The following is a 13,046-nucleotide window of genomic DNA, read 5'->3' as shown; positions in this document are numbered from 1 at the left end:
GCATGAAATCAGGGGGTTGGGGGGGGGGGGGTCATCTGCAGACCCAAAATTGACCCCCTGAAACCCTGAAAACCATATACAAACTATATATGGGGAGCTTCCCTATTACAAATGGAGTTCAACGGGCCTACTCGTGCAGTCAAAGTCATTAATTTTCAACATTTCACATGTAGAAACGCGAAACGTACCAGTCACTAAAAGGTCCAAATGACCGTATGTGTCGAGGCCAATTTCTCAAAAACGGCTGAAAGAAACAAAACGCCATTTACAGGGATTCAAGTATTGCTCAAGCTGAGCTCAAATCAACAAACAGATCAAAAATCGGTTCACTCTATAAGGAGATATTACAACATAAAGGTACCGTACCAAATGACCAAAATGACCGATTTCGGGTCCTGTTTCTGTACTATAACATAACCACTCATTATAACCACCTGTAAAATATATATGGGGAGACTCCCCACTAACAGGGGAATCTAACACACTAAATTTCACCGTGGATTGAACCCACAACAAGGTTTAATATCGTACTCAAGGTGGTGTTTCTCTCCACAGGAGGTCGAACTGGGGTCAACTTTCCTGGCCAATTTCTCAAAAACGGCTGAACAAAAACAAACGCCCTTAGTACCAATTGTAGCACAGCTTGAGACACGCATCATATCAAAAAATGAGCCCAATCGGTGCATTTTTCAAGAAGTTATAGCAAAAATAAGGTACCGTACCAAATAACCCTGTAACAGGGTTACACCACCTTCACAGCTAAAATTGAACACCTAAACCTCGGAAAACGCTATATAAAGTATACATATTCGGAATCTACATAACACGCGCTGTTCAAAACACTAATTTTTGTAACACAGTTCAAAGTGTCAACCAATGGTCAACCGCTATCAACCGCTGGTGTCAACCGCTTCTGGGGCTAAAATCGAGGGCAAGTTTACTGGCCAATTTCTCTAAAACGGCCGGACAAAAATAAACCCCCTTAGTACAGTTTGTAGCACTGCTTGAGATACGCATCATATTAAAAAATGAGCCCAATCGGTACATTCTTCGAGGAGTTATAGCAATTATAAGGTACCGTACCAAATGACCAAAAAAGCGAGGTGACCGCCACTCAGAGCCAAAATTGACAATCTCAACTACATAAAATACCATATAAAATATATATGGGGAGACTCCCCACTAAATGGGGATTCTAAAACACTAACACTTGTTGGGTAAATCGAGTGTTTTGTTGTACCGAAAATTGGTTCACCCATAAAAACCCGAAAATTCGAACTATTTCAAATTTGAACATTAATAACTTTTTGATTACAACGATTTGAGAAACCAACCAAACACTGCAAGCAAGAGGGGTTCAGTGCCAACAGAATGCGACCACTCCCGTTCAATTTGGTTCAGTACTTTAGAAGAAATTAACAAAATACTGCTCTGTACCGCATTTTTTGGGCTAAAAGTGAAGCCCAAAATCTCGGGAACTGACGTAAAATAACGTGAAACATAGTTGCCGGCGTATTCTTGGGTGTGGTTCTGGTCCACTTCGACGTTCTGGGTCACGGAAAACTTCATGGTGAGGTGGGAAAAAATTTCCCACCTCACCATGAAGGTTATGATGTTTTGTGTGTTTTGACATAAAACAACATCCACGGAAATTTGATGAAATCGTGAAAAAAGAAAAATTGTTGAATTAATCCCATTGTTTGATACAATTAGCTTCAACAACCTAAATAGTGTATAGAAAACACAAAATGCACGCCCAAAAACTTGTTCAATTGCAAAAAACACCACTTCACCCATTCATTTGGTCAAATGACCTATTTTGGCTATCAAATTTCAAGTTTCGCTAATGTAAACCATCAAAACTTGTAGGAAAATGGTACAATCTGTATTTAGTGATACCCCTCATCAACTGAGCAATCCAAAACACTATAATGTTTAATCTTGACAGAAGAAAAGTCAACTTTATGTCACCGCCGAAATAGCCGAAAATGGCCGAAACTCGAGGTTTGGCGCCTACAGAGCAAAAATTGACCCACTCAACTCCATAAATTATATACAAATATGTATCGGGATACTCCCCACTACAATACAAATCCAGCAAACCCGTATATGCAGGGATACTATGGTATTTTGGGGTACGCATTTTTGGGGAACACCAATATCACCTGTAATGGTGACTTTTTTCAAATCCACTCAGAGCCAAAATTGATAATCTCAACTACATAAAATACCATATAAAATATATATGGGGAGACTCCCCACTAACTGGGGATTCTAAAACACTAACAGTTGTTGGGTAAATTGCGTGTTTTGTTGTACCGAAAATTGGGTCACCCATAAAAACCCGAAAATTCGAACTATTTCAAATTTGAACATTAATAACTTGTTGATTACAACGATTTGAGAAACCAACCAAACACTGCAAGCAAGAGGGGTTCAGTGCCAACAGAATGCGACCACTCCCGTTCAAATTGGTTCAGTACTTTAGAAGAAATTAACAAAATACTGCTCTGTACCGCATTTTTTGGGCTAAACATGAAGCCCAAAATCTCGGGAACTGACGTAAAATAACGTGAAACATAGTTGCCGGCGTATTCTTGGGTGTGGTTCTGGTCCACTTCGACGTTCTGGGTCACGGAAAACCTCTATGGGGAGGTGGGAAAAAATTTCCCACCTCACCATGAAGGTTATGATGTTTTGTGTGTTTTGACATAAAACAACATCCACGGAAATTTGATGAAATCGTGAAAAAAGAAAAATTGTTGAATTAATCCCATTGTTTGATACAATTAGCTTCAACAACCTAAATAGTGTATAGAAAACACAAAATGCACGCCCAAAAACTTGTTCAAATGCAAAAAACACCACTTCACCCATTCATTTGGTCAAATGACCTATTTTGGCTATCAAATTTCAAGTTTCGCTAATGTAAACCATCAAAACTTGTAGGAAAATGGTACAATCTGTATTTAGTGATACCCCTCATCAACTGAGCAATCCAAAACACTATAAAGTTTAATCTTGACAGAAGAAAAGTCAACTTTATGTCACCGCCGAAATAGCCAAAAATGGCCGAAACTCGAGGTTTGGCGCCTACAGAGCAAAAATTGACCCACTCAACTCCATAAATTATATACAAATATGTATCGGGATACTCCCCACTACAATACAAATCCAGCAAACCCGTATATGCAGGGATACTATGGTATTTTGGGGTACGCATTTTTGGGGAACACCAATATCACCTGTAATGGTGACTTTTTTTCAAATCCACTCAGAGCCAAAATTGACAATCTCAACTACATAAAATACCATATAAAATATATATGGGGAGACTCCCCACTAACTGGGGATTCTAAAACACTAACACTTGTTGGGTAAATCGCGTGTTTTGTTGTACCGAAAATTGGGTCACCCATAAAAACCCGAAAATTCGAACTATTTCAAATTTGAACATTAATAACTTTTTGATTACAACGATTTGAGAAACCAACCAAACACTGCAAGCAAGAGGGGTTCAGTGCCAACAGAAAGCGACCACTCCCGTTCAATTTGGTTCAGTACTTTAGAAGAAATTAACAAAATACTGCTCTGTACCGCATTTTTTGGGCTAAAAGTGAAGCCCAAAATCTCGGGAACTGACGTAAAATAACGTGAAACATAGTTGCCGGCGTATTCATGTGTGTGGTTCTGGTCCACTTCGACGTTCTGGGTCACGGAAAACCTTCATGGGAGGTGGGAAAAAATTTCCCACCTCACCATGAAGGTTATGATGTTTTGTGTGTTTTGACATAAAACAACATCCACGGAAATTTGATGAAATCGTGAAAAAAGAAAAATTGTTGAATTAATCCCATTGTTTGATACAATTAGCTTCAACAACCTAAATAGTGTATAGAAAACACAAAATGCACGCCCAAAAACTTGTTCAATTGCAAAAAACACCACTTCACCCATTCATTTGGTCAAATGACCTATTTTGGCTATCAAATTTCAAGTTTCGCTAATGTAAACCATCAAAACTTGTAGGAAAATGGTACAATCTGTATTTAGTGATACCCCTCATCAACTGAGCAATCCAAAACACTATAATGTTTAATCTTGACAGAAGAAAAGTCAACTTTATGTCACCGCCGAAATAGCCGAAAATGGCCGAAACTCGAGGTTTGGCGCCTACAGAGCAAAAATTGACCCACTCAACTCCATAAAACCAAATACAAATATGTATCGGGATACTCCTCATTACAATGCGAATTCAGCAAACCCGTATATGCAGGGATACTATGGTGGGATATCTTTGCTGAATTATTGAAGGTGACAAAGTTTCAAAAAAATTTTTTTACAGAAATTAGAACAGAATTAATTTAACCGACCGCGAATGAATTAAACTAATCTTTTCGTTTCGTTACTTTCTTAATAACTTTTGGCTTAAGTTTTAGGATCTATTTATCAGCTGTGTAAGTTTTAAGGACTGTTTATTGTTTAAAAATGTAATTTGATCCAGTTAAACCGCAAACGTTTTTTTTTGAACTTCAGATTGCAGCTAATCTTTTTTGAGACCTAATACAAAAGCATGGGTCCTATTTTGAAACAAATACTCAGTTGTTACTTTTATCATGGGGATATTTCGTATATCAGTGAACGTGAAGAGAAGAAACCGATTCTAAGACTTGGCAGAGAAACCCAAGACTTGGATTTTCTCTGCCCAGAGAGGCCCCAAGTCTTGGGGTGAAGTTCAAAATTTCACCTGCAAATGGTTTTTTTTGACAGAAAACGTATAATTGGGCACCAAATTTATAAAAAAAAGTTGCCCTCATTAAATAAAAACTCCGGATCCTCATGATGTCAACCTTAACTCTGCTCAGAGAAACCCAAGACTTGGGGTCTGCGCTGCCCAGAAAAACCCAAGTCTTGGCCTCTCTCTGCCCAGAGATGTCTCAAGTCTTGGCTTCGCTACCCAAGTCTTGGCATCTCTCTGCCAAGACTTGGCCTCTGGAAAATCTCTGAATCAGGCCTGATGGGCTCTGGGGGTTCGGTACGGGATTACACTGCAGTACCAGAAACTTCATCTGACCATTTTACAAGAAACTGGTCCGCTCTTGGAATTATTCTGCTGTTGAGGAAATTAAATGGAAATTTCAAAACCAACTCACTTCTCTCAGAGGACAGATCGATTATATATTCTGCGATTTGGGCTTTGAGAGATTCGATTAACTCGTTAGTGAAGAAAAGCAACACAATTAATGATGAAAAAGAAAGAGCATTTATACCAATAAAGCTAGATAAACAACAAAAAGGAATGTTTATAGTCAAAAGAAAGCCATTTTTATCAAAACTATAAACAGGGCAAGCATTTCGAGGACACAAAATTCGACAAAACGAGAAATTTGTTGCAGAGGAAAATAACCATGAACAAAAAGATGTTTTTGTCGAATGTTTTAATATCAAACACGAGAATGAACCCAGACGACTTCGGCAACCAATCGAAAATTTGAACGATAAACAAATCAAAGTAACAGAATAGATTGATTTTTCAGAAAATTTAGTAGATATAATCTGTCAGCATCAAGCAACAACTAAAGTATTATATTAGCTAGAAAGAAAAATTTAAAATACTTTGGCGTTCAAATAGGTTGAAGAACCTAATTTAATACAAACATAAAAATTCGGATGCGAGTTTTTCGGACTCTTGTTGAACTAAATTTCTGTTCTTACCTGCAAGTAGTTTCTAACAACATACAGAGTTTATGGGAACCAAATGTTCTTTGCGTCTTTGTGAGTGGTGCCATCAGCAAAAATGCACTAAAACTGATAGAGTCAACACTGAAACAGAGTACCTGAATCATCTTCAGTAGAACAAAATCACAGTCGATCCAAGTACAAAGAGACGAACAATAACTCTTCTCAGTTTAAACCTTGCAAATTTGTGGTCTATTTAATAAGCTAAACCAAATATAAAAATTTTTTGCATAAAAATGAATTTTCTTATGATCTAATAACGGAAAAATAATTAGAAACGCTCAGGCACACTCTAGTCCCCGTATAATGTTTTGCCCCCACTTGGCGTCATTCGACTACAACTTGAAGGACCTTCCGATACCTAGCAAGTGGTTTGTGTTTCATCTATAGCATTTGTTAGTTACAGTAAGGCTCATAACCTGCTTGAAAAAAATTCCCTGGACGAGAGAGAATGGTTATCTTGTAAGATCTTACAAGATTCTTATAAAAGATGGTTATCTTATAAGTTCTGACAAAATTCTTACAAAAGATGGTTATCTTGTAAGATCTTACAAGATTCTTATAAAAGATGGTTATCTTATAAGTTCTGACAAAATTCTTACAAAAGATGGTTATCTTGTAAGATCTTACAAGATGAATGGTTATCTTGTAAGATTCTTGCAAGTTCGTTCCGGTTGAGCTGCATTCTCATTGGTTCTTATATTCGCAATTTTCTTCATATAATGCATTGAAGTTTTGAGAATTGGTTGCGTATTTTTGGCTGATATTTTTATTCATTAATTTGATTGAAAACTGCTTTTCAAGATAATTTTTACTGCATCAGTACAAAATTTTTAACTTTCACTTTTGACTTATTCCATAAGAAATTATTATTGTTTTCCCTTACTTTTTATGCTCTCATGAATAAAAAATTGCAGAATTATTTGTTTCTAAATCATCTTTTTCTCATTGCATTCAATTTGGAGGAGCAGAAAAACCCATATCCGCACTTTCCATTTAATGCTGCGTGTAAATTTATTACTCAAAGATTTTTTTTCACTTTCAAGTTTTACACTGTTTAGAACAAATTACATGTTTTTTCGTCTTGTGCATCTTCTCCATTTTTTTATGCTTTGTGTATTTCAGTTCTATGTGTTTCGATCCTTGCAAGACAACGGCTAATCTTGTGAGAATCATATGAGACGAATGTTTATCTTATAAGAATTTTGTAAGACGAATGCTTATCTTGTAAGAATCTTGTAAGACGAATAACTATCTTGTAAGAATTTTGTAAGACGAATGGTTATCTTGTAAGAATCTGTCAGAAAATTTTGTAAGACGATGCATCCTCTTGTAAGATTCTGACAGAATCTTACAAGATCTTACAAGATAACCATCCCCAGTCCACTCGGGTTGTTTTTAGATTATTATATTAAGGGAATTACAGACTTGTAGGCGGCTCATAACACTTTTAGAGTACATCTCGTTTCTTTCGTTTGTCTGGAGATACTCTTGTCATAGTCAAAGTAACCTGATGAGAATATGTTGAAACAGTGAGTGATATGTTCAAAAATATAACCTTTGGCACTGATTAAGAACTGGAGTAATATTTACTATAACCCGGGTACGCGATTAATTTCTTTGAAGATCTTTTAAATGTAATTTTCAAAAATATTTCTGTTATATTCACGAATCCAACTGACATTTCAAAAAGGCACCAAGTTGCTAGAGACTGGAGACCTATTATTACTGTTGTTATTTCCTTTTTTATTGATCCTTTGGCACAAATTCTAGGCAAATATATTTACTCGTATTAGTAAGCAAAATCCCTTCTATAATTTTGATGCATTGTCGAGAGCGCTTTCAAATGAACTCTGTGTTGGCTTTTATTTTTGTCACCTTTGGGCAATGATTGCCAAGAGAATGTTGCTGGCATGTATTATGAAAGAAGTATCTGCGCAATATTGGTATAAAAGCAATAGATAGGTAATTAAAAGACACTTAAATGACTTTTAAACATAGCATTTAAATTACATGACAATTGTAATAAAATCCAATATATTGGATTTTATTACAATTGTCATCTAATTTAAATGCTATGTTTAAAAGTCATTTAAGTGTCTTTTAATTACCTATCTATTGCTTTTATACCAATATTGCGCAGACATTTCTTTCATAATGCATGCTTAAATGTGACAAATCGCACATATAGCAATATATTCCGTAATGCTGTTCCAATAAAATTTTGGGTCAAAGTTTGGGGTTAAGTTTTTAGTTATTATAATGCATTTTTAGGTCTGGATTGAGGTCCATTGGGGAGGATCTAAGTGATGCAGACGTTGATCTCATTTGGCAGCACGCAGACAATAACAGCGATGGCTGGATCAGTTTCGACGAATTCCTCAGAATGATGACACTATGAAGAGGGGAATTGCAGTATCCGCCTCATTATTCAAACTTTCCAAAATCCACCTTCCACCTCACTTTCCACTATCGGCCTTTCTACTCAATCCCTCCTCCTCAAATTTGAAAACGTCCCGAATTGCTACCTTTGAAACTACCCCCAAAAATAATCATCATAATTAGCATTACAACTTTGCCTTATTAATATAGTTTAAAGGCAATTTAGCAAAACTCAGCTTAAGAAATTTTCTCATACTTTGAACTAAACCAATTCGTTTAAATTTTGCCTCGATTTACTGTTACTTACAAATTTCTGAATCTGGTTGAAGTTTGATTAGACAGTCAAAAATATTGTTTTTGAAGTATTGTTTTCTATGGCTGAGGATTGAAAGCATTAAAAACCAGCATATGGAGTCGGGCCAGACAGATTTTCAATTGAGTAAAGCAACCCTAGTCCAGACCTAGATTTATGAAAGACCCAACTAGTGTAGTGGGAGGGGAGGGGGTCAATATTTACCAAAATTAAACAGCCGAGGTTCTCAGTTAAATTCCAGCAAAAGGCTTCTCATGGGTCGAGCAAAATTCATTTCATAGGAATTTATTGTCGAGCGTGATCTTCTCATGAGTCGAGCACTAACCTTTAGTAGAGCCCTTGGGTCAAGCATGGTTTTTTCATAGGCTTTTTGCGTCGAGCATGGTCCTTTCATGGGTTCAGCAAACGTCTTTTCATGAGTCTGAGTTCTGCAAATTTGGAAAAAATATTTATTTTTTGTTTGCTGCTGCAAATACTGTAGCAGTAGTTGAGCAAAACTAAGCAGTAGTGCACCACAGCAGTTCATTTTAAAGCAAAAATAGAAAAGTGCCAAGTGTCTTAGAAATTTCGCAATTATTAAGATAAAGCAGTAATCACAGCTGGACTATAATGATCATTAATTGTTTAATTGTTTAATTGTGTTGGCCTTCTTCCCATTAGCCATGATGAAAATATTTTAGTTGCTTTCAATTTCTGGTTCCTCAAAAACGATGCACATTTCTGACAGATTGAAAGCTCTTCATAATCGCCAAAGATGGAAGGAGCATATATGCTGTCTACTTTAATTGCTATAGTGAGCAACAAAAATGCACCTAAATTTCTTGTGGCAAAAATGCAGTCTCATTAAAAAACTTTTGCTCGGCCCATGGTTTGACAAAGATTTTACCTGGTGTAGAGACCGTGAAGAAATTTGTACTTGATCTTCGCTAGACTCAATATTAATCTACAGAAGTTTCGGTCAAGAGCTCAAGTCTGGTGGAGCAAACCTCCAATTTAAACATATCGTTGACATGTGTACAATCAAATTTAATGAACAATGGCATATCTGACAAAGATTTGCAAAGCATGATTTTATCACACTTTCTCCTATTGAAGCTTTTTAAGATGATGCTCGCTTAATTTTGAACGCTTACCCCGGTAATCAATACAGAACCAGCGGATCGGTTTTGAAAGGACTGGCAAATACAAAGCAGTTTTCTTCGGCAACGTCTTCAGTTAAAATGTAATCAATGTAAGTGTTCGTTTTCTTACATTCACGCGTATGTAATTTTCGACTAGCTATTGTAGACCGTAGGTTTGAACTACTGAGTCCGGAATCCTTTTTTGCGACGAATAAGGTTACCTTATTTGCCTTTGTTTTAATTACCTAATAGAATGATAGAAATAGGTTCGCAAAATGAATTGTCTTTATTAGTCAAGAATGGCTTAAAGAACTCATTCATATATAATTTGAAGGGCTATGTTTTTTCGAAAAGCAGTTTAGACGTGCAGTTGTTAGAAAAATTGCGCCGACTTTCAACCTTCAGCGAGTCGCATTTTGATTTTTCAAACAGCTTTAAATTCTTTCGTTCTTTCGGAGCAAGTTATGAGGGTACAAAAAAATTACATTAACTCCTTTCTGTTTTGAGTTTATCGCACCTCTATGGCATTTAAATAGTTCATGAGTATTGGGAGCTACTGTCCATAAAGACGTTTTATCATCTGGTGTAAAACAATTTTCTAATATGCTCAAAATCACATTTTTCCCCATGTATTTAACAAAAGACTTCAGTTGCATACGCTTTTTAGGTACTCTTTGAAAGTTAACATGAGCAAAGGTTGTTTTTTGTCTATATTTCTGCGACACTTTGAAAATTTTTGGAACTCAACTTTAGGGCCCGGATTCCGCTCAATGTCATCTCAGCGCTTCAAATACAGTTCAGCATACAAGAGAAACTTGAATGCGCGCACTGATGTGTCAGATATCCTAAGGTTTCAAACAGAAAATTTTTTTGAAGTCTGACTTAGCTATGAATTTGGAACAAAATCTTTTCATTGTCCCACATGAACACTAAATCTTCTCAATAAAAATAAGAACGTTACCAACATTATTCTTTTTCCTCAAATCACTAGTTACCTTGGCACGAATTGGGGGTAGAGTCATTATTAACAAAGAAATTAGTTTTTTAAATTCCTTTATACTTCATGAATTGATGTTTAGCATCACTTCTAACAAACTTGATAATTATCGGCTTAGGGCCTTTATCTCAATTTGTTAAGCGATGAGATGTACCAACATCAATTGAAGTGATTACGACACCGGCCTTCTCAGCTACACTCACCATCTTTGCAAAGACATCATCACTTGGCTCCTCATCCACAACAAAAAACGCACATTTTCCTTGCACCCGTACTGCTCAATTCTGTCAGCCCCTTTTTATTGAAGACAGGTCCTCAACAGCAAAACAGCGTTTCTTTTCCAGTTCCTGGACAACACAGAAACCACATAGCAAGGGGATTCTGGAAAAGTTTTTTAGGGATGAGTTTTGGCACCCAGAGGTTCGTCCAGACGATGCAGCCATTGCAATCAATCTCTGGCCCAGTACACTACGCAAGATGATTGCTGCCCCCCTACTTCTTTCCCGAATTGGTTGCTCAACTAGTTCTGATAGGACTCATCTCGTCTTGATGTTTTAATTTCTGTTAATTTATTTAACAAGTTTGTCACAACATTTCGGCTACACAAATATATATATATATATAGATACACACACACACACACATATATATATATATATATATATATATATATATATATATATATATTCATATATATATATATATATTTATATATATTAATATATATATATATATATTATAATATATATATGTATTTATAGTCATATATATATATATATATATATATATATATATATATATATATATATAAACATATATATTCATGTTGGACGAATACCATAAAATTTGATATTATGCAAGCGCATGCATTGAAGCGGGCGTTAACGAAATCGATTAGCAATCCTGAATATGGTCAATACTTTATTTGACACAATTTGTCATGCCAATATGTCTAACCCTTATCAGCCTAACAAAAAGGAAGCCCAGGGTGAGGTCGCGCTCAAAATCGCCTCTGATCAGACCGTCCCAGACAAGTGGGACCTCTGATCAGACCGTCCCAGACCGAAGTGACCTCTGATCAGACGAGTATGCGCACGAAGATCATTGTGCGCTCGAAGTGCGCTCGAAGCCGCCTCTGATCAGACGAGTTCCAGACCGAAGTGACCCCTGATCAGACAAGTTCCAGACCATTGTCCAGACGAGTTCCAGACCATTGTCCAGACTGAAGTGCGCTCGAAATATTGTCCCAGATGATCAGAGAATGATTTTGAACATGAACAAATCTCTCAATATCGTTATAATATATTCATTTCATCTATCATTTTATCAATCTTATATTCAACTAACAAAAAAAACAATCCTGAAAGTATTGTTAATGAAAGTAAATCGAAAAAAAATTGATCAAAAAAATTAGTGAGTATGCCATTTTTTTAAGCTTTTAACTGAAAAAATGAACTTAGACAGCTCTGCATAAAAACGTCTTGATCTACTCTGATTCAAAATCTTTTCTTGAGGGGACCGGAATTTGTTATCAGCTGGACCCCTTGGTTCTGATCAAACCCATCAGATTCTCAGATGAAGTTCCGATCAGAATGCTGTTTTATTGTTGTCTCTTACCCGAGACAACCAAAGTCAGTAAGAAAACAAAAAAAAAATTGAAAAAAATTTCGCTCGAATTGGTCTCTGGTCAGACTAGTGTGCGCTCGAATCGGCCTCTGATCAGACTAGTGTGCGCTTGAAACTGCCTCTGATCAGACCGTCCCAGACCAAAGTGACCTCTGATCAGACCGTCCCAGAACAAAGTAGCCTCTGATCAGGCAAGTTCCAGACCATTGTCCAGACAAAAGTGCGCTCGAAGCCTTTTCCAGACCATGTAATTCGAGCGCACCGGGAACATGTGTGCGCTCGAAACTCGTCTGATCAGGGGTCACTTCGGTCTGGCCACCTCGACCTGGGAGATCTCTGCTACAGCTCTGAAGTTTGATGATCACTTGAGAATTTCCAAGAGAACCGGCAATAATCCTTCTTCGTCAAAACGATGTGTTACGTTAAATTTTGACTGGACATCTCCAACAACGCTTTTTTCTGAAACTGTTACACTCTTTTTCGAAATTAAAAGCTGGGAGTATTTTCTTTACTAACAATAACTAGTAAACTTGTCATTCTTTTAATTAAATAGCAAATTGAATCTTGTATTGCGGATACCAAGTCAGTTTAGTAATGGATAATATAAAAATGGCATTACTTGGTACGATAACTGATTAATGAATTGAATATGGTCTAATCAGAGGTAAACCTCCGTATAAAATGCCAATGGCTAGTAAAAAAGTATGGTCAGACGGCAAATTTGGCAGTTCATAGTCTTTTCACTGACCAATGCCTCAATTGCCAAATGATTGAAATGAGTTCTTTTTTACGATGTGTTGAAAGTATAATGTTAAATGTTTAAAGTATGGAAAGATATACGTACCTCATCCACGTGCTGATTTACATC

General features: G+C 36.5%; 1 protein-coding gene across 1 annotated transcript in view; it reads left to right on the top strand.

Moving 5' to 3' along the window:
- LOC142344120 (calmodulin-like) overlaps positions 1-8,486 on the top strand; it is a 123,584-nt gene extending 115,098 nt beyond the window's left edge. The window contains exon 4 of the mRNA XM_075395624.1: positions 8,014-8,486. Coding sequence (XP_075251739.1) covers positions 8,014-8,140 — 127 coding nt within the window. The 3' untranslated portion in view covers positions 8,141-8,486. The remainder of the gene's footprint in view (positions 1-8,013) is intronic.
- The last annotated feature ends 4,560 nt before the right edge of the window (positions 8,487-13,046 follow it).

This window comes from Convolutriloba macropyga, chromosome 8 (assembly GCF_964194025.1).
Source record: "Convolutriloba macropyga chromosome 8, txConMacr16.3, whole genome shotgun sequence".
Classification (NCBI taxonomy): Eukaryota; Metazoa; Xenacoelomorpha; order Acoela; family Convolutidae; genus Convolutriloba; species Convolutriloba macropyga.
The sequence above is the reverse complement of the archived record's forward strand: the minus strand, read 5'-3'. Positions and strand labels throughout refer to the sequence as shown.